The sequence below is a fragment of the Canis lupus genome, chromosome X (assembly GCF_003254725.2).
Source record: "Canis lupus dingo isolate Sandy chromosome X, ASM325472v2, whole genome shotgun sequence".
Lineage (NCBI taxonomy): Eukaryota > Metazoa > Chordata > Mammalia > Carnivora > Canidae > Canis > Canis lupus.
The window spans coordinates 65,382,414-65,406,159 of NC_064281.1; the positions used below are offsets into that span (position 1 = coordinate 65,382,414).

The following is a 23,746-nucleotide window of genomic DNA, read 5'->3' on the forward strand; positions in this document are numbered from 1 at the left end:
AAATTCCGCATTTTTTTCTGTATTGGGAATGCACCCCATTTTTACATTTCTTTTTTTAATAAATTTTTACTTATTTATGATAGTCACACAGAGAGACAGAGAGAGGCAGAGACACAGGCAGAGGGAGAAGCAGGCTCCATGCACTGGGAGCCCGACGTGGGATTCGATCCCAGGTCTCCAGGATGGCGCCCTGGGCCAAAGGCAGGCGCCAAACCGCTGCGCCACCCAGGGATCCCCCATTTTTACATTTCTAAGCACAGTTTTCAATAATCTTTCTGAGGCTTTCTGTAAACCACATTTCTGCCTTTGAACCAACTGTCTTTGAATGAGATTTTGCCAACAGAGTGGTAGATGTTCCTTCCTTTCATTTTGTTTTCTATTTCTGTCAGCATCATCCTAGGAATAGCAGTTCATCCTGGCACTGATTGCTGGTAATAGTAGCAATCAGTTTCAGTTTTCTCACATTACTAGAATCAGCCTCCTTGTGCCCCCAGAGATAACATCATTAGCTGGCAGGGTACCAATACTCGGAAATCTGAGTCTTAGCTTAGCAGATCCCCTCATTTAATTTTGTAGCTTCTGAAAATCCAAACTTCACTTTGTCTTCTTAGCCCCAGGGGTGACAGCAACCTCACACATTTACACTCTTGTTGTTTCAAAGTTTCCTCTTTGGTTTTAAAAATTATCTAAAATTTGTCTAAACAATTTATCATATTAAATTCCTCTGGCGTGTTTTCTGTTTTCCTGCATGGACACTTATTGATACAAACTGTTCATTTAACAATCAGTTTCACAAAAATGACCTTTCAGGATGATGTGTTTGTGGACAATAACTATTGCATGAATAGAATATTAGACACAGTGTGGTACTGGCACAAAAACAGACACATAGATCAATGGAACAGAATAGAGAACCCAGAAGTGGACCCTCAACTTTATGGTCAACTAATATTCAATAAAGGAGGAAACACTATCCACTGCAAAAAAGACAGTCTCTTCAATAAATGGTGCTGGGAAAACTGGACATCCACATGCAGAAGAATGAAACTACACCACTCTCTTTCTCCATACACAAAGATAAACTCAAAATGGATGAAAGATCTAAATGTGAGACAAGATTCCATCAAAATCCTAGAGGAGAACACAGGCAACACCCTTTTTTGAATTCAGCCACAGTAACTTCTTGCAAGATACATTCATGAAGGCAAAAGAAACAAAAGCAAAAATGAACTATTGGGACTTCATCAAGATAAGAAGCTTTTCCACAGCAAAGGATACAGTCAACAAAACTAAAAGACAACCTACAGAATGGGAGAAGATATTTGCAAATGACGAATCAGATAAAGGGTAGTTTCCAAGATCTATAAAGAACTTATGAAACTCAACACCAAAGAAACAAACAATCCAATCATGAAATGGGCAAAAGACATGAACAGAAATCTCACAGAGGAAGGCATAGACATGGCCAACATGCACATGAGAAAATGCTCGGCATTACCTGCCAAAAGGGAAATACAAATCAAAACCACAATGAGATACCCCCTCACTCCAGTGAGAATGGGGAAAATTAAGAAGGCAGGAAACCACAAATGTTGGAGAGGATGCGGAGAAAAGGGAACCCTCTTACACTGTTGGTGGGAATGTGAACTGGTGCAGCCACTCTGGAAAACTGTGTGGAGGTTCCTCAAAGAGTTAAAAATAGACCTGCCCTACGACCCAGCAATTGCACTGTTGGGGATTTACCCCAAAGATGCAGATGCAATGAAACGCCGGGACACCTGCACCCCGATGTTTATAGCAGCAATGTCCACAATAGCCAAACTTTGGAAGGAGCCTTGGGGTCCATATAAATATGAATGGATAAATAAGATGTGGTTTATGTATACAATGGAATATTACTCAACCGTTAGAAATGACAAATACCCACCATTTGCTTCAACATAGATGGAACTGGAAGGTACTATGTTGAGTGAAGTAAGTCAATCGGAGAAGGACAAACATTGTATGTTCTCATTCATTGGGGAATATAAATAATAGTGTAAGGGAATATAAGGGAAGGGAGAAGAAATGTCTGGGAAATATCAGAAAGGGAGACAGAACATAAAGACTCCTAACTCTGAGAAACGAACGGATGGTGGAAGGAGAGGAGGGTGGGGGGTGAGGTTGAATGGGTGACGGGCACTGAGGGGGGAACTTGACGGGATGAGCACTGGGTGTTATTCTGTATGTTGGTAAATTGAACACCAATAAAAAATAAATTTATTATAAAAAAAAGTCGTGAATGATGGAGGATTGGGGACAGAAGCTAAAGAGAAGAGGAACTTTAAAGACATGTCTGTTTCTAAAAAAAAATTAAAAAAATAAAAAAGACATATCTGTTTCTGTATGTGTATGAGTGGTATTGAACATAGAAATATAGTTCATCATAACAATCACTCTAAACCTCAAGTACTCTAATACTATATTAGTTTTCCAAATGGATTCATCCTTCTTTATTCCTTCTTTTGGTTAACGGAATTTCATTTTCCTAGTCACCATTATAAAGAAAAAAATTAGAAGTCACCTATGATTTCATCTACTCATTCATTCTTTCTACATTGAATCAGTTATCAAGTCCAATCATTTTTCTCCTTTACACCTATTGTATTCACTACCTCATTCTATCCACACTGTTACCGTCTTCATTCAGGTCATCATTTCCTGCTTGGAGTATTGAAATTGTTTTAGATTGTGTTCCCAGCTTCAGTTTAGTATTTTTCCAACTGCTAAAGGTTTACCAATCTCACTGATTTTTACCCAGAATTAGATTGTTTGTTCATTGATTTTATCTATCCCTTTCATATTTTAATTTCCATGATTTCTGCTCTTTTAATTTCCTGCCTTCTGTTTGCTCTGGGTTTGTTTTGTTCACATTTTTCTAGTTTCTTGAAATACAAACTTAGATGTTCAATTTGAGTCCTTTCCTCATTTCCAATGTTAGTATGCAGTGTTGCAATGAAAATTTTAGTACTGTTTAAGCTATATTCCACCTGTTTTGATTGCTGTATTTTCATTTCTGTGTAGTTATATGTATTTTCTTCTGTGATTCTCTCTTTGATTCATGGATTATTTAGAATCATGTTGTTTAATTTCTATGTAATTAGTTAATGTTCTTATTGTTTTCCTGTTACTCAGTTCTAGTTTGATTCCAGTGAAGTCAGAGTTTACAATATGTACGGTTTCAATCTTTTAAAGCTATTGAGACTTTTTTTATGGTTTTGGATAAGGTGTATCTTGATGAATGTTCCAAGGACCTTTATTTTTTTTCCAAGGACCTTTAAAAGCTATGTTCTCTTCTTGTTGGGTGGAGTATTTTATACATGTTCTATATATTTTTATTAGATCTTATTGGTTGTGTTGTTCAAATCTTCTTTGTCCTTATTGATTTTCTGTCTCGTAGTTTTATCAGTTTCTGAGAAGACAGTGTTGAAGTACCAATCTATAATTGTATACTTGCCTATTATCCTTCCTGCTCTATCAGTTTTTGCTTCAGGCATTTTGAAGATCTATTTCTTTTGTACAATTTTAGGATTGATAGGTCTTCCTGGTGAATATACCATTTTACAGTATATAATTACTTCTCTTTATCTAGTAATTTTATTTATTTTAAAGTCTATTTTAGTTTTATTGATTGCTTCCTTTGCTGTACAGAAGCTTTTTTATCTTGATGAGGTCCCACTAGTTCATTTTTGCTTGTTACATTTACCTATGTTGATGTGTCTAGGAAGAGGTTGCTGCCTGTGTTCTCCTCTAGGATTTTGATGGTTTCCTGTGTCACACTTAGATTTTTCATCTGGTTTGAATTTACTTTCCTCTGTAGTGTAAGAAAGTGGTCCAGGTTTATTCTTCTGCATGTTTCTGTCCAGTTTTCCCAACAGCATTTGATGCAGAGATTGTCTTTTTCAAATTGGGTATTCTTTCAGCTTTGTTGAACTTTATTTGACTATATATTTATGGGTCCAATTCTGAGTTTTCTATTCTGTTCCATTGCCTATGTGTCTGTTTTTGTGCCTGTACCAGAATGTCTTGACAATCAAAGCTTTGTAATATTGCTTGGTGTCTGGAATCATGATGTCTCAAGCTTTGGTTTTCTTTTTCAGGATTGCTTTGGTTGGGATCCCTGGGTGGCGCAGCGGTTTGGCGCCTGCCTTTGGCCCAGGGCGTGATCCTGGAGACCCGGGATCGAATCCCACATCGGGCTCCCGGTGCATGGAGCCTGCTTCTCCCTCTGCCTGTGTCTCTGCCTCTCTCTCTTTCTCTCTGTGTGACTATCATAAATAAATAAAAATTAAAAAAAATTAAAAAAAAAAAAAAAAAAAAAGGATTGCTTTGGTTATTCAGGGTCTTTTGTGGTTCCATACAAATTTTAGGACTGTTGTTATAGATCTGTGAAAAATGCTGGTGGTATTTTTTAATTTATTAATTTAAATCCAATTAGCCAGCATGTAGTACATAGTTTTAATGTAGAGAGAAGCAATCAATAAAGCTAAAAGGCAGCCCATGGAAGATATTTGCATAATATCTGATAAAGGGTTAGTATCCAAAACCTATAAGGAACTTACCAAACACAACACCTAAAAAAACAAATAATCCAGTTAAGAAATGGACAGAAGAGATGAATAGATCCTTTTACAAAGAAGACATTCAGATATTAAAACATGCTTGGGAGTGCCTGGGTGGCTCAGTGGTTGAGTGTCTGCCTTTGGCTCAAGCTGTGATCCCTGTGTCCCGGGATCAAGTCCTGAATCAGGATCCCCACAGGAAGCCTGCTTCTCCCTCTGCCTATGTCTCTGCTTCTCTCTGTTTCTCATGAATAAATAAATAAAATCTTTTAAAAAAACATTTTTAACATCACTCATCATCAGGGAAATACAAGTCAACACTACAGTGAGATGCCACTTCACATCTATCAGAATGAATATATTTAACAACTCAGGAAACAACAGATATTGTCAAAGATGGGGAGAAAGAGAAACTTTCTGGTGGGAAAGAGAAACTGTTGGTGGGAATGCAAACTGGTACTGGCATTCTGGAAAACATATGGAGGTTGCTCCAACAGTAAAAAAGAGAACTATCCTATGACTTAGTAATTGCACTACTGGGCATTTAACTAAATGATACAAAAATATAAATTTGAACGTGTATATTCTCCCCAATGTTTACAGCAGCATTATCAACAATAGGCAAACAATGAAAACAACCCAAATATTCATCGACTGATGAATGGATAAAGATGTGAGATTTATGTACATGTATATACATGTGTGTATACATACATATGTATGCATATATAAATTAATATTACTCAGCTAATACAAAAGTGAAATCTTGCCATATGAAACAACGTGGATAGAAGAAGAATGTGTTATGCTAAGTGAATTAAATTGGTCAGAGAAAGAAAAATACCATTTGATTTCACTAATGTGGAATTTAGAAAATGAAACAGATGACCAAATTGGTAGGGAAAAATAAGAGAGGGAAACAAACCAAAAGAGATTCTAAAAAATAGAGAACAAACTGAGGGTTGATGGAGAGAGGTGAGCGGGATATGGGTTAGATGGATGATAGGTATTAAGGACATATTTTGGGCAGCCCCAGTGGCCCAGCAGTTTGGCAACGCCTTCGGCCCGGGGTGTGATCCTGGGGACCCGGGATCGAGTCCCACGTCAGGCTCCCTGCATGGGGCCTGTTTCTCTCTCTGCCTTGTCTCTGCCTCTTTCTCTCTGTGTGTCTCTCATTAATAAATAAAATCTTTTTTTTTAAATGGACACAGTATAAAATTGGATTGACATTGGTCTCTTTCACTATTTCATATATTCCACATATGAGTGAAACCATATAATGATCGTCTTTCTCAGACTGACATATTTCACAAAGTGAAATAGCTTTCATTTCCATCCATGTCAGTGTAAATGGCAGGTATTTGTCCTTTCTGATGGCTGAATGATATTCTATTGTGTGTGTGTGTGTGTGTGTGTGTAGATGATAGATAGATGATAGATAGATAGATAGATAGATAGATAGATAGATAGATAGATAATGTGTGTATATGTATAATATCTTCTTTACCCATTCATTTTTCAAAGGACATATCAGCTCCTTCCACAGTGGCTATCGTGGACATTGCTACTATGAACATTGGGGTGCAGGATTCTTGTCAATTCACTACACCTGTATGTATCTTTGGTGTAAATACCCAGTAGTTCAATACCTGGGTCATAGGGTAGCTCTATTTTTAACTTCTTAAGGAATCTCCACACTGTTTTTCCAGAGTGGCAGTACCAGCTTACATTCCCACCAACAGTACAAGAAGGTTCTCCTTTCTCCACAACTGGTCAACATTTGTTGTTTCCTGTCATATTAATTTTAGCCATTTTCACTGGCATAAAGTGGCAAGGAATGTGAAGCAATTTTTCATATGCTTGTTGGAAATGTGTAGGTCTTTTATGGAAAAATAGTCTGTTCATATCTTCTGCTCATTTCTTGACTGTTTGTTCTTGGGTATTGAGTTTGATAAGTTCTTTATAGATCTTGGAAATCTGTGTAGCTGATATGTCACTTGCAATTATCTATTCTCATTGTGTACGTTGTCTTTTAGTTTTGTTGACTGTTTCTTTTACTGTGCAGAAACATTTTATCTTGACAAAGTCCCAATAGTTCATTTTTGCTTTTGTTTCCCTTACCTTCATAGATGTGTCTCACAAGAAGTTGCTGTGGCCAAGTTCAAAACGGTGTTGCCTGTTCTCCTCTAGGATTTTGATCGATTCTTGTCTCACATTTATATCTTTCAACCATTTTGAGTTTATTCTTGTGTATGGTGTAAGAGATGGTCCAGTTTCATTCTTATGCATGTGGTTGTCCAATTTTCCAAACACCATTTATTGAAGAGATTGTCTTTTTTCCACTGGATATTCTTTACTCCTTTGTCAAAGATGAGTTGACCATAATGTTGAGGATCCATGTCTGGGTTCTCTGTTCTGTTCCATTCATCTACGTGTCTGTTTTTGTGTCGGTACCATACTCTCTTGATGATTACAACTTAATAACATAGTGTCAAGTCTGACATTGTGATGCCCCCAGCCTTAGTTTTCATTTTCAACATTTGTCTGGCTATTCAGGTTTTTTTTTCTGATTCCATACATATCTTAGGATTATTTGTTCCAACTCTGTGAAGAAAGTCCACGGTATTTTGATAGGGATTGCATTGAATGTGTAAATTGCTCTGGGTAGCATAGACATTTTCAAAATATTTATTCTTCCAATCCATGAGAAAGGAATGTTTTTCCATCTGTTTACATCTTCCTTGATTTCTTCATAAGTGTTCTGTAGTATTTGGAGTATAGTTACTTTACCTCTGTGGTTAGGTTTATTCCTAAATATCTAATGGTTTTGGGTGCCTTAATTTCTCTTTCTTCAGTCTCATTGTTAGTGTATAGAAATGCCACTGATTTCTGGGCACTGATTTTGTACCCTGCCACACTGCTGAATTGCTGTATGGGTTCCAGTGATCTTGGAATAGAGTCTTTTGGGTTTTCTATATACAGTATCACATCATCTGCAAACAGGGAGAGTTTGACTTCTTCTTTGCCAATTTGAATGCCTTTTCTTTCTTTTTGTGTCTGCTGTGGCTAGGACTTCTAGTACTATGTTGAATAACAGCAATGAGAGTGGACATCCCTGTCGTGTTCCTGATCTTAGGGGAAAGGCTCCCAATGTTTCCCCATTGAGAATGATATTCACTGTGGGATTTTCATAAATGGCTTTTATGATATTGAGGAATGTTCCCTCTATCCCTACACTCTAAAGACTTTTGATCAGGAATTGATGCTGTATTTTGTCAAATGCTTTCTCTGCTTCTACTCAAAGGATAATATGGTTTTTGTGTTTTATGTTATTGAAGTGATTGCAAAATTGTTTTATGAATGTTAAACCACCCTTGCATCCCAGGGATAAATCCCACTTGGACATGGTGAATAATCCTCTAAATGTACTGCTGGATTCTATTGGCTAGTATCTTGGTGAGAATTTTTGCATTCATGTTCATCAGGGATATTGGTCTATAATTCTCCTTTTTGGTGGGATCTTCGTCTGGTTTTGGGATCAAAGTAATGCTGGCCTCATAACGAGTTTGGAAGTATTCCCACCATTTCTTTCCTTTGAAATAGCTTTAGTAGAGTTAAGTATTAATTATTCTCTAAATGCTTGTTAGAATTCTCCTGAGAAGCCATCTGGCCCTGGAGTTTTGTGTCTTGGGAGGTTTTTTCCTCACTAGTTACTGACCTATTCAGGTTTTCTATTTCTTCCGGTTCCAGTTTTGGTAATTTGTAGGTTTCCAGAAATGCATCCATTTCTTCCAGATTGCCTAATTTGTTGGCATATTGTTGCTCATAATGTGTTTTCTAAAATCACTTCTATTTCCTTGGTATTGGTTGTGATCTCTCCTCTTTTGTTGTTGGTTTTATTAATTTGGGTTCTTTCTGTTTTCTTTTTAATAATGCTGACTAGGGGTTTATCTATATTATTAATTCTTTCATAGCCAGCTTCAGATTTCATTTACCTTGTCTAGGAAAGATGGTAGAAAAGTAGGAGTCCTTGATTCATCAGGTCCTCCAACTAGATAACTTACAAATCATTCTGAACACCTATGAATCCAACATGAGATGTAAAGTGAGAATAGCTGGAATCCTACAAAGAGAAAAGTGATCACTTTTGACAAGACAGGATGGCAGAGAAGAGGAAAGGTGGGGGAGAGGAGCTGTGGAAAGCCTTGGCAGGAAAGCACCACAGTGGACAATCGGGAACTTTAGAAATCTGTGCCTGAAAGAGTCTTCTCTGACTGTAAAGTGCTCATGGGGAAATAGAGCAGAATCTTAGGAGGGGCAGTGAAATCTCAGTATTTCCAGAGACACAACAAGAATAGGGTCGCCTGGGAGAAAGCTCATCACAAACTGCAGTAGGATCTCAGTAAAGGGTTGGAATGCCATAACCCTCCCGGAGCATCTGGGAGAACCCGGCTGGGTGCATGGACTATCACCTGAGCTCTCTTACCCTAGAGCTCTGCAATGGATGGAGGCAGGCTGTCTTCCATTCCCTTTGTGAGAGGTGAAGAGAGCATGGGTACAGTGGCACAGGGCCCTCAATCTGAGGGCACCAAAGTGGAAAAAGCCAGCTATCCTCCATTCCCTCCAGGACAGGTGAAACCAGGGAGGGCACAATATGGCAAGAACTCTCCTGCCACTGGGCCCTCTTCAATTTGTGCAGATCAGTGCCCTCACATCTGCCCCCAGGATGATCTAGGCCAGTGTGCACTGAGAGACTGTGGTTCAGTACATGTGAGGAACTCTTGGCTCAGGGGCTGGAGATCTGGCTGCCATTTTTTTCCGTTTTGCCTTTCACCATGGAGAGGCAAGGCCTCTAAGGAACAAAGGCCTCACAGGATAAATAGCTCACACTGAGCCAGGCTAACTGGCAAGGGACAGGGCATCCCCGCCCAGGCACAGATACCTGAGAATCAGTGCAGCAGGCCCCTCCCCAAGAAGACCAGCTGGAAGAACAAAGGAAGAGCAAGGTTACTGATGAAGCAGCACTGGAAGGCTCCAGGACTGAGGAAAATAGTATATAGAACTCAAAGTTCTTTCCTTATGATTCGTTTATCTTTCAGGTTAAAAATTTCCAATATTTTTTCTCTTTTCCTGCCTTAATTTCAATATTTTACCAACTCTTTGTTTTTAAGCTTTTTCCTTTTTGACTTTCATATTTCTACAATTATATATCTTAAATATATTCTTCACTTTTGCATTCCTTTAAATGTATTCAAGTTAATTTTGGGAGATTTATGAACTATGGGTTTTTGGTTTCTGTTTTGTTTTTTCCTGTCTTGTTTTGTTTTATAATGGTGGAAGTTAGTACCTTCTAACACATGGATCAAAATACACCCAGAACCAAATGGAACATCATGTTGGTTCATTCTGTGAGATTATATTCTCTGTTCCTTCCCATTCTACCCCCCTCTTATCTTGTTTCTGTTTTGGTGGCTGATGTTGGGTCTCTATATAAGTTTTGCTGGTTATATAAATTTGGAATTTAGCATCTTCTAACAAACACAACAAAATACACCCAGAACCAAAAGGTTCACCATCTAGGTCCACTCTGTGAGACCATATAGTCTCTCTGCCACCCCTACTCCCCACCCTTTTTAAAATTCTATTTTTTAAAATTTGTTTTTCACTTTCCTGGTACTTTTATTTTGTTCTGTTCTTCTTTTTCTTTTATTTTCTGGTCTCTGACCTCTTTGACATTGTCTACATTGTAATTTACTTAGGTCTTGGCTGATATTTTTCACTCTGCTCACTCATGTAACCATTCTGCACTGGACAAAATGACTAAAAGGGAAAATTCAACACAAAAGAAGGAATCAGAAGGAATATTCTCTGCCACAGACCTACTTGATATGGATTTAAGTAGCATGTCAGAGATAACATTCACAACTACAATTATAAAATTACTGGTGCCTCTGGAAAAAAGCATAAGGGACTTGAGATTCTCTTACTGCAGAATTGAGATCCAATCAGGCTGAAATTAAAAATACTTTAATTTAGATTCAGTCTAAACTGGATGCTGTAACTGCTAGGGCTAATGAGGTGGAAGAGAGAGTGAGTGACATTGAAGACAAGTTGATGGAAAGGAAGGGGTGAGGAGAAAGAGAAAAACAAGAACCTACAAGGAAAGACTTCAGGAAATAAATGATAGCTTGAGAAGGAATAATCTTATTGGGATTCCAGTAGAAGTAGAGAGAGAGAGATGATCTCAAAGTATATTTGAACAAATCATAACTGAGAACTTCCCTAATCTGGGGAAGGAAACAGGCATTCAGATCCAAGAGATAAAAAGGACCCCCCCAAAAAAATCAACAAAAACCAATCAACACCCTGACATATAAGAGTGAAGCTTGCATATTTCAAAAATAAAGAGAAAATTCTAAAAGCAGCTAGAGACAAGTGATTCTTACCATATATGGGGATAAACATCAGGTTAACATCAGATGTCTCCACAGAGACCTGGCAGGCCAGAAAGCACTGGCATGAAATATTTAGGGTACTATACAAGAAAAACATGCAGCCAAGAATACTTTATCCAGAAAGTCTGTCTTTCAGAATAGAAGGAGAGATAAAGAGTTTCCAGGAAAGACAGAAACTGAAAGAATATGTGACCACCAAAGTGGCTTTGCAAGAAATATTAAGGGGGACATTGTAAGACATGGAGGGAGCCCCCCCCAAAAAAAACTGCAGAAATAAGGACTGTATAGGTAATACTATGACACTAAATTCATATCTTTCAAAAGTTACTGTGAACATGAATGGACTAAATGATCCCATCAAAAGACATAAGTTATCAGACTGGTTAAAAAAGCAAGACTCATTTATATGCTGTCTACAAGAGACTCATTTCAGACCTAAGGACACCTCCAAGGGTTGAAGGGGTGAAGAACCATTTACCATTCAAATGGTCCTCAAAAGAAAGCTAGGGTAGCAATCCTAGTTTCAGATAAAGAAGGCCACTATATCATACTTAAAGGGTGTATCCAACAAGAAGATCTAACAATTATGAATATTTATGCCCCTAATGTGGGAGCTTCCAAGTATATCAACCAATTAATAACCAAAGTAAACAGATACACAGATAATAATACGTTAATAGTAGGAGACTTCAACACAGCACTCTCAGCAAAAGACAGATATTCTAAACAGAACATCAGCAAAGACACAAGGACCTTGCATGATACATTGGATGCAATGGATTTAACAGATATATGCAGAACATTCCATCCTAACGCAACAGAATACACATTCTTTTCAAGTGCACATGGAACTTTCTCCAGAATAGACCACATGCTGGGTCACAAATCAGGACTCAACTGATACCAAAAGATTGAGATTATCCCCTGCATATATTCAGACCACAATGCTTTGAAACTAGAATTCAATCAAAAGAAGAAATTTGAAAGGAACTCAAACACTTGGAGGTTAAAGGGCATCCTACTAAAAGATGAATGGGTCAACCAGGAAATTAGAAAAGAATTCAAAAGAATCATGGAAACTAATGAAAATACAACTGTTCAAAATTTTGGGATTTGCAGTCCTAAGAAGGAAATATGTTGCAATACAAGCATCCCTCAAAAAATTGGAAAAAAACTCAAATACACAAGCTTACCACTCACCTAAAGGAATTGGAGAAATAACTGCAAATAAAGCCTAAACCAAGGAGAAGAAGAGATATAAAAGACTAGAGCAGAACTCAATGAAATAGAGAGCAGAACTATAGACCTGGTCTCCAAGGTTTCAGATGAGAAATCCACTGTCATTTGAATTGGTATTCCCCCATAAGTAATGCATCATTTCTATCTGTCAGAATTCAGGATTTTTTGCTTTGTCTTTGTTTTTCAGTTTAATTATTATGTGCCTGGGTGCAGCAGCTTTCTTTTCATGTATCTTGCTTGGAATTCACTCAGCTTCCTGAATCTGCAGATTTAGGTTAGATTTTTCCCCAAATTTGAGAAGCTTTGGCCATTATTTCTGTGAGTATTCTTTAAGTCCTGTTCTCTCTTTCCTCTTATTGTAGGATTTCCATGATACAAATATTGAATTTTTGTTATTGCCCCACAGGATTTTGAGGCTCTATTTATTTTTCAGTCTGTTTTATCAGTGTTGTTCCAATTGGGTACATTCTAACAATCTGTACTCAGCTTAATTGATTTGCTTCTCTTTTATAACCACTCAAATCTTAAGGAATCTTGTAGGTTTGTTGTAACTTTTAGTAGTGTAATTCTATTTTTAATTTTTTTTGTTTTTATTTAAATTTGATTTGCCAACATATAGTATAACACCCAGTGCTCATACCATCAAGTGCCCTTCACCCAGTTACTCCAACCCACTGCCCATCTCCCCTTCCACAACCCTTTTTTTTTCTTTCCCAGAGTTAGAGGAGTATCTCATGATTTGTCTCCCTCTAATTTTTCCCACTCAGTTCCCCTCCTTTCCCTTATAATCCCTTTAACTATTTCTTATATTCCACATATGGGTAAAACCATATGATGATTGAAACCATAATTCTAATTCGGTTTTTTATAACATTAATTGCTTTCTTGAGATTTTCTATTTTTTCATTGTTTCAAGGTAATGTGTAATTGCATGTTGAAACAGTTTCATAATGGATGCTCTGAAATACTTGTCATAAAAAAAACAAAATAAAATGCTTGTCAGATAATTCCATTATCTCATTCACCTCAGCATTTGTGTCAGTTGATTTTCTTTTATCATTCAAGTTGTGACTTTCCTGGTTCTTGGTATGCTGGGTGATTTATTGTTTCCTGAACATTTTAGCCATTATGTTAGGAGATTCTGGGTTTTGTTTAAATCTTTTTTTTTTTATTTTATCAGGCGGGCACGTGGGTTCTCGTCTACATTTATGTGTTGTGGTTCCAATGGTACTTTCTGGTGGTATTTTAATTTTCAAATCATTTTAGTATTATTTTAATTTGCTTGGTTTATTTGGTACCACATGGGCTACTGTCTCTATGTGGGAAAAAAGATTTTCCACCCTTCAGGGATGAATAGCACACTTAATAATCTGTGCACATTTAGTGTCTTGATCATTTTTGTTGGTGCTAACCAAGCCATATGATTCTTTAATTGGGGGAAAGAATTCTCTGGCCTACAGGGAAAAAGAAGCTTTCCAGGTCAGAATACTTTTTGTAGAATCTCCTTCAGCATTACTACCTGGTATCTCAACCAAGGGAGGAAAGGTTCAGGCACAACAGAGAAGGAGAGCACTTCTCTGGTTGCTAATTGTCACTGAGGCTTCCAATTGAGCTCCTTTGCCAATCTTTCTAGGATCACTTCATGCTGTTTGGGGACTCCCATCCCATCAGTAGAAGGAATGAGCCTACTCAAGCTGTTTTTTCTTGTTATATTGGGGGTCATGAGTTGCCTGGCCTGAGTTAACTTCTGTTGTTAATTGGGAGGCAAAATACCCTGTAGTTCTTCCAAGTCATGGAGTTACTAACCAGTTGCTTCCTTTCCAACTTTCAGAGATCTCCACTGGTGGCATCCTAATTTTTCCATGGTTTATATCTCTACTTTTTGGGGAAGAAAAAAAAGGAGAAAAAGAGTTTACATAATATTGTTCAATTCAAAAATTCCTAGCTTCAGTTTTATTATCCCTACCTACCATAAAGTAACTTATCTTTCTAAAAGTCTACTCATGTCTCTTTTATAATTAAAGTCCATTAATAGTTTGCCATCTATTGCAATGTCTGGGTGGCTCAATGGTTGGGCATCTGCCTTCGGCTCAGGGCATAATCCCAGGTCCAGGGATTGAGTTCTGCATCGGGCTCCCTGAAAGGAGCCTGCTTCTGCCTGTGCCTGTGTCTTGGCCTCTCTCTGTGTCTCTCATGAATAAAGAAATAGAATATTTAAAAAAATAGTTTCCCATCTATTGACATCACAATCTCCTAAGGTACTTGTTAAAATTCAGATGTATAGGTCTTATGTAGACCAACTGAGTAAGATTCTTTGAGAAAACACAATTTTAATGTTTTTTTAATATTAATATTACACAAATCGCAACAACTGTAGTAGGACGTCAGAAAAGCGAAATAAGACTTAAAATACTAGTTACTCATTGCTTCTAAATCCCAAAATGCACTAATAATAAATAGTAATGTGAATTTCTTAATTTTGATTGAGATATTTATATCAATCATGACTCAATTATATGATCAAATTAACTGGGATAATTAGATGTAAAAACATTATGATACTTTATTAATTATCTTTTTATTGATATATAATTAATATATAGTGTTATATCAGTTTCACTATATAGTGTACACTATAATGATCCAACAATTCTACACATTAATCAATGGTCATTATGATAAGTGTACCTCTTAATCTCCTTTATCTATTTCACCTATATCATTTATTACCTTAGAGTGCTTTTTAAAATTGCAAAAACCTGGTCAAAGTTTAGATGGTGTACTGATTACATTTTATTTAAGGTTACATTGGTAATATATATAAATATGATCTCAAAATATGTCCTTTGAGATAATGCTGTCTTATTGAGATTCAATTTTGCCAACTTTACAAATATCATGACAATTTTCTCAATGTCATTCTTATCAACAGCACAGGGTAAAACCCTGCTTGCTGCTTTAAATAAAATATTACTTACTGCTCTTTTTCTAGAACACCCTGTAATCCAAGGCACAGTAAGGTTTCCTGAAATCTGTGGAAACAACAAATGGAATTTCAGTAAGGTATGAATTGATACTACTTGGAATGCTGATCAACAACAAAGAATTCATATAAGAAAGATGTCAAGATAGGTCTGCATTCAGAGCATATCTCCCACATAGACAATGTCATCTCCTTATTGAACACAACAGATTTAAAGGGCCTTCTTTTGTAGGAAAATTTTAGAAGTTGTACAGTTCCCCTGGGAAATTCAAGAAAATTTCTAGGGTGTTGTTGGGGCCTGGAGGTATTCTGTAGACAAGATAATTTTTATAGGGTGGCTCAGTTGGTTAAGCATCTGCCATTGGCTCAGGACATGATCCTGGGGTCTTGAACTCCCTGCTCTGCAGGTAGTCTGCTCTTTCTCTGCCCCTTGCCCCTGTTTGTATCTAACTCTCAAATAAATAAAATCTTATAAAAATTTTATTTTTATAGTAAAAATTAAGTAGTCTGTAGAATACATGTTACAATAATTAAGTTATTAACTATAGTCATCATGCTATGTATTAGTTCTCTAGACTTATCCTACATAACTGCAAGTTCCTTTTTAAGCAGAAACTACTAAAATGAATAACCAGCAACACCTTATTACATCAGCATTGACACACAAGAAGATAGGTGCTACTCCAGTTGGATTCTGGGAGACCAAGGTGGTCCTGTGAGCTACAGCACAGGGTAGCCTAGATGTAACCATACTTTTTGCTGGCATACATAAATTTTGGGGAACACTCCAAATTCTCCACTTGCCATCTCCTTCCCTTCCAAATAAATACCTCCTGAGAGACTGACAAGTCAAATCAGCTTACTAAATGGTAATGCTGAGAATATGGTATTCACTTGAACACTTATTTTTGTTGATAAAATTATATTTAGTGATGACCTATGAATGAGTATTATGCTTACTGATGAGGAATGATAATCAAACAGACAATGCAAATAGTAATGTCCTTTATTCAAAATTCAGGTAAAATATTACTGTCCCTGTTACTAGATCTGAAATTTTGAGTTCAAAATACACCAACATACTAGGGTTAGGCTAAAAAATTTAATTATATAAACTCCAAATAATACTTTTAAGTAAAAAATATTAAAACTAATTTTACTTGAGTTAAAATCGCATTACAGTAACATAGCAATAAACTGTAATGTTTGAGGATCATGAAGTTTTGAGTAACTGATTATTAAGATGGTAAACTAAAAAGTAAATAAATAAATACATAAATATATAAATACAAAATGGTAAACTGAGTGAATATGAAATTTCTATGGAAAAAATTCTTCAAAATGTATACTTTCTTGTCCTCCCATCAATACTTTGCATATAATATGCTTGCAAAGTAAATTGGTTGCTAGTCTTTTTTTTAAAGATTTTTATTTATTTACTCATGAGAGACACACAGAGAGAGGCAGAGACATAGGCAGAAGGAGAAGCAGGCTCCTTTGGAGGAGCCTAATGCAGGACTCCAAGACCACGACCTGACGCAAAGGCAAACGCTCAACCACTGAGCCACCCAAGTGCCCCAATTAGTTGCTGGTGCTATGAAGGAGGTGATGCTACTATAATAATCACATGATATAGTCTTGAAAAAATAGAGATATCCACCTATTTTGTATTATCTGTGCATATGCTCCCACCTATTAATGAGGATAATTTGAAACTAGCTATATAAAGTTGCTAAAGAAAACATGTTAAATCAAAGGAATTGCAAAAAAGAAAAACCAAAACCCATAAACCAGTAAGCAATAAAAAGTTGCATGTGAAATTTAAAAAAATGATACATATAATATACATGGCAATCGGATGTCTTTAAAAATGGGCATTATACATTTTAAGAACATAAATGTGGTTTTGAGGAGTGCTTGTGTAGTTCAGTCTGTTAAGCACTCGACTCTTGATTTTGACTCAGGTCATGAACTCAGGGTCATGGAACTGAACCCCACATTCGGCTCCACACTCAGGGCTGAATGCTTGAGATTCTCTTCCTCTGCCCCTCCCCTCTACTTGAGCTCCCTCTCTCTCTCTGTTTCAAAATAAATAAATTAATTAATTAATTAATTAAATTTGGTTTTCTGCTTAAGTCAATTGTATGTAACCAAGAAAATAGAAAACTCTTATAAGCACTTTCACATACAAATCTTATCAATTCCATGAGCATTAGGAAGAGATGAAGTTTCATACCTTTTTAAAAAATTCTGTGACACCAGTTACAAAACACTCAAATGCTATATTCAACTATCTTCCCCTGTTTACTTCAAATCATTTTTCAGTTCTTTATGTTTCTGGCAAAATTCAGGAAAGCCAAGGATAGCAGGTAAAATTGTATGCTTTTTTGAATAATAATGCTGTAAAAATATATTCTTCAAATTCGGGTAGTTTTGTTTGGTCAATAGTGATTATAAGATTTCTCCCTCATCAGAAGCTATAAAAATAGTATTTCAAATGAAAAGCATACCACATTTATCATTTAAATGACATTTAAATTCCAAATGCATTTTCTAACACCCTGATTTGGAAAACTGCAAAATTAACTGACAAAGAGAAAAAACTGATTCAACAAATATATTCAAACTTACACATCCAAATGAGTACTGTGTGTATCAAAGTAGAAAACTTAGAAATTATAAAGTCATTACAATGATGTTGCCATTGTTTGAAACATCTTGGGAACTTTTCTTTCAGAGTTGGTAATCCATAACACCCAGAGACTGTCTCATTATTTTGTATTCCCATTGTTTTAACCGAAAATATAAAAGCCCAAATTGGATATCAATATTGTTCACTAAATGTGGCTTAAAATAAATTCTATTTTACAAAATCAAATTCTCCCTCAAATGATGAAGATTTGCCACCAGTGAGAGCATATAAAAAAACCTCATAGGCCTTAAAAGCAATTGAAAAAGAACTTCAATAACTTTTTGACATATTAAACATTATTGAAATAAGTATAGATAGATAACTTTCCAAAGTAACTAATTGAATTCTGTTCAGGTATTTATCAGGCATCTCTTCTACAATGGGCAAGTTTTAGGTGCTATTGGAAATAAAAAAAAAAAAGATGTGTAAAACATAATTTCCTGGAGGGTAAAAATTATGATACGAGAGGGAAAGGTAAGAAAGGAATATGAATGACATTAACATAAAGAATACTATGATAAGTGTCATAAGAAAGGTACAATTGAAATGCAACAGGAGTTCAAGATATGGCAAAATTACTTTAAACTTGCGGAGGACAAACATTATATGGTCTCATTCATTTGGGGAACATAAAAAATAGTGAAAGGGAATAAAGGGGAAAGGAGGAAAAATAAGTGGGAAATATCAGAAAGGGAGACAGAACATGGAAGACTCCTAACTCTGGGAAATGAACTAGGGGTGGTGGAAGGGGAGGTGGGCGGGGGGTGGGGGTGACTGGGTGGCAGGCACTGAGGTGGGCACTTGATGGGATGAGCACTGGGTGTTATTCTATATGTTGGCAAATTGAACACCAATAAAAATAAATTTATTATTTAAAAAAATAATAAAAATAAACAAAGTGCTAGAGATTAGGTAAACTCAGTTATTGGTAGTAATGAAGGTCTCAATTCAAAACCCTCTTTTGGGTAAAGTGATTCAGAGTGAAAAAAAAAACTTGAGGATTTGTATCTCAGCTGGACCTTTAAAAATGAGTAGAATTTTAATAGAAATAAAAAAGAGCATTTAAGGGGGAAATAATGGCATGAGCATAGTTGAATAAAAGAATAGGATGTGTTTGGGAATAGTCAGTTCAACCAGACCTCAAAGTAGAATTGAGGTGACTTTGGGGAAGCCATGAATAACAAAGTACATACACATCGAATTCAGTGGAAAATAGGGAACCACTGAATGTTTTTAAGCAAATGAGTTGTTTGTTCAGAATATATTTTTATACATTAAGATGACTGATTTAACTCAATGTGTATAGTAAACTGAATAAATATGGAAACTTAAAATAGTTTAGGCAAGAGGCAATCTAGGCTTGGAATAAAGTTAGGGGAGGTAGTAATTGAGAAGAGGCATGTAAAATACGTTTCAGAAAACAGGTCATCTGCATGAGATTGAAGAGAACTAGACAGGCAGTAAATTACTGGAATGGTTTTTTTATGGTCCTCATAAGACCGCCTCTCCAAATGGCTGGCCTGCTCAAACAAAAAGAGAGTTGGAGAGTCACAATTTTGGATGTGAATGCAAGGAAGTGCCTAATGTTGTAAATCTGCTTCTCATGGCTAAAAGTAGATATACCAAAGGAAGCAATACACTTATTGGCATATAAACTGGAGCCACATCATATGGATAGTTAAGGTTTGTGAACCCAACTATAACATACTTATATTTTTTTTGTGGAAATTTATGTTTAACATAGGTACTATATATCAGAATATAAATTATATGTGTGTGTGTGTATACATATATATATATATATATATATATTTCTGTACATGAGTATGCATTCACAGGAAGGCATGTTTATAGTTACTTTTATAAATGATTTAAGGGATTTTTAAAAATAATTTTACTACATTTCATTTTACACAATTTAGACCCTACATATGACTCTGCTGTAATATTTCTGCTGGACTATGAGATTCTTAAGGGCAAAGTATCATATCAATTTAGTCTAATTATAGTTACACATGAATATATACAAAAAAGCATTTATGTGATTTCAAAACACTTTCTTATAAAAACAATTCTAAGGGCACCTGAGTGGCTCAGTTAAGTGTTTGACTCTTGATTCTGGCTCAGGTCATGATCTCATGGTTGTGAGATCAAACCCCAAGTCAGGCTCCATGGAGCCTGCTTCAGTTTCTTGGTCTCCCTCTCCCTCTACCCCATCTCCCTCACTCTTTCCCTCTCTCTCTAACAAAGCAAAACAAAACAAAACCACAAAAAACCCACAACACAATTCTATACATATTCTGGATATTCTATTTAAAAAATTAATTAACTAAAATAATCAGACAATAACCATGTCTATCAGAAAAGTTTGTCAGTAACAGATTTGTAAACCAATATTTTAGCTTTCCATCAGTTATTCTAATGTCAGCTGAACAATAAAACCTATCAATCATTCTGCTTTAATCATCAAAGCTTCCTAGATATTTTAAAATTATAAGATTTATCACACAGAAGATACTGCTAGGTATGTGGTAAGCAATCAATAAATATATGCTGATTGACTGAATTAATCATGCACCATCACTACACACTAGTTTTACTTGCTGAAATTCAACAAAAGGCCAAAAGTGGAAATGTACTAGAGACCATTATATGCAGGTAGGCCATTGGGAGGAGGGAATAACTAGCTTCTGGTAGAGAACAATCTGTTCTGGAGCAAAGAAGAAAAGATGTACTGGCTTATTTAAAAATACTTCCCTCTGATCTCTCTACCAAATCTGGAAAAGCTTTCAGAAATAAGCTTTACAAATTGAAATTTCAATACTTCAACTTTTGTCCAAACAACTAACACCTTATTTAAGCATATGATTTTTTCTTCTATTAAGTGATGAAAATAAACTTGTGTTTAGAAAATCTTATCATCCTGAAAAGTTCTTGCAAGCAAAAACCAAGATGCTATTTGGGATTATTCTTTTTCCTATATAATTTTAGTAGTTAAATTTCATAAAGCACAAGAGACTAAAATCAGGGAAACTCAAATTCCAAGATGTTCAATGGAATTATAAAAAGTAGTCAGACATAACATTAACTAACCTGATTTCACCATTCTGATTCTAGTAGAGATACTATTTGTGAAAAATAATGGAAGGATATTAGAAAAATAATATAACTTAGCATGTGGAATGATTATTTCTGATCCAATGGCCTTGGGGAGTATACAATTACAAATCTGGATACCCTGAAATTATACTCTAACATATTTTAAAATATTACATTAATTTTACTCATATAAGAGAAATTTTATAAATTATAAAAATATAAATTCTTTACTATCATCAGAAAATAAATTGTCAAATGGTATCTTTCAGTTATAAATATACAACTGAAATGAAATGTTTTATTACAGGTATATTCAGAGATTAGTTCCTTAAACAAAAGAAAAAGATTTATAGTTCTTATCAAGTTAAAATTCCTGCTAGGTTAGGCCAGGTTTCTTAATATTAATTATGATTCCAAGTCTTTGCTTTACACATGGTTCCTTGTTTAACCAAAAGATAGGCATTTAAAAGAAATAAAACATCCTGGATATTTTTTGCAATAACTCTATATGGACTACATTTACCCTGCAATTTAAAAAACAGAGAGATGCCAGCAAGATAAATAAGCAGCTCCATAGTCTCATCCCCCATGGAAATATTAAAAATTAGAGAATGACAAGAGTTACATTATGGTAGCTTTATAAATGATTCAAATATCTACAGCAATCAGGCAAAAGCCCAACCAAAAAATTACACATTGTAAATGGTAGGAAGTTTTATGGAATTTTGACTTGATCTTGTCATACTCACTTTCTGGTGGAGCATGACACAGTTCAGGAGAAGTACTGGACTGGTTTCCAATTATCTTATGTGAACCAAAGAATAGAACAGACTGAATTTATAGCGTTCTTACCTGGATTTGGGCTGCCTGAGTGATTAATCTCTTTAGCACCTAACTTGGAGCTCAGATAGCTAAAAGTGGCATGAATCACATCTCAGGCTAGGGAAAATAAGAGGAAGTAGCAAGCAAGGCTCAAGAAAACTCCAAGGCCACCACAGACCCACATACAGCTCGATAAAAAGATTACTGATTGAGGAGATAATAGACCAACCTAGAGTTCTAGGAGAAGCATAAGTGATGCTCTTTGGGAAATGAAGACCTTTCATAGGATAATCAATAAAAAGCATATACACAGGACCAAGGGAGACACATGCCCAGAAAAGGCCTGCAAAGGCGTTAAGCCTTTATACCAGGCAAATTAGTGAAGGTCTTAAAGTGCACTGACCCAGACTGCAAGGACTGGAAGACAATTGTTTTTCAAATGCCCAATTTAAAAAAATCACAATATGTATAAAGAAACAGGAAAACTTTGCCCATTCAAAGGAAAAATTCTGTAGAATATATCCCTGAAGACATCAGACTTCCCAGACAAATATGTTAAAACAATGATCTTAAATATGCTCAAAGAGCTAAAGGAAACCATGGACAAAGAACTAAGGGAAAAAAGGAAGAAGGTATATTAACAAAATGAGAATGTCATCCAAGAAATATAAATTACAAAAAGAACAAAACAGGAATTTTGGAACTCACAAGTGCAATAATTGAAGTGAAAAATTAACTAAAAGAGTTTAACAGAAAATGGAAGAGATAGAAGAAAGAACCAGTGGACTTGAAGAAATATAATTTGATATTATTGTGTTTGAAGACCAAAAAGTAAAAAGGATGAGAAAAAGTAAAAAGGGTTTAAGAAACTTATGGAACATTAACAAGCAAACCAATATGTGTATTATAGAAGTCTCAAAAGTAAAAGGAAAAGAAAAAGGGGCAGAGAAATGATTTGAATAAATAAAAACTGAAAACTTCTCAAATCTGAGGAGAGTCATTGACATAAAAATCCACAATCCACTAAGCTCAATTCTAACTAGGATAAATTGGAAGGGATTCACAAGGAGATACATTATAATCAAACTGTCAAAAGACACATACAAGGAGAGAATCTTGAAAGCAGCAAAAGAGACTCACTACACACAGGGGCTCACAGCAACCACTACTCAGATTTCAGCAGACCAAATTCTTAACTGCAATGCCCAGGCAGTAGTTCCACTCAGTGGTATGGCTTCTTCTACAGAGTCAACATGGATGTACAGTCTGACCAAGGAACTCAGCAAGGTGCAGGTCTGCCCAGTTCGGGTGCTCAAATAAAGAGCTTTCAAGCTCTGCAGTACAGTTTTCTCCTAGGTTGCAAAGTCATAATCCAACCAACTGCTGAGTGTAGCTCTTAACCATTCCTAATCAGAAAGGCTAGCCAGAATACCTGGAAGCTGCATAATTCAGCATCACTACCACAGAGTGTGGCAGGCAAAGCTGATTATCCACAGAACATAGCCAGTGGCACTGTTCAACTAGGGAACAAGGACAGTGGGCCAACTTGAATGAAGATCATAAATAAAGAGCTTTTCCCAGATTGGAGTCAGTTTACCCACTCTTCCCAAGTTAAGGGAGTTAATCTGCAATTCCCTTCATTGAGGAGCATAGCTCCAGACTCTCTGGACCTTGACTTGGAATACATGGGAGGTTGCTTGGGGCTGGCCATTCTGTTTGTTCAGATGGGGAGCTACAACCTACCATATTCACTGCTAAGTGTAGTTCCCAGTACCACCTGACAAGAAAACCTGGCTGAAACATGTGCAGAGCCCAGCAATGCTTAAGTGGAGAATCTGGCAGGAATAGCTAATTA

The 23,746-nt window shown here is 36.1% G+C and overlaps 1 protein-coding gene across 6 annotated transcripts in view; it reads right to left on the reverse strand.

Annotated features, from left to right (window-relative positions):
- The window catches only part of HDX (highly divergent homeobox), a 280,874-nt gene that overhangs the window by 168,384 nt on the left and 88,744 nt on the right, over positions 1-23,746 (reverse strand). For all 6 annotated transcript variants that reach the window (XR_007409409.1, XR_004813079.2, XR_003129594.3 and 3 more), the window contains exon 4: positions 15,274-15,327. Coding sequence is in view for 2 of the 6 variants with exons in the window: in XM_025431849.3 (XP_025287634.1) it covers positions 15,274-15,327 (54 nt within the window). In the remaining 4 variants the exon portion in view is untranslated. The remainder of the gene's footprint in view (positions 1-15,273; positions 15,328-23,746) is intronic.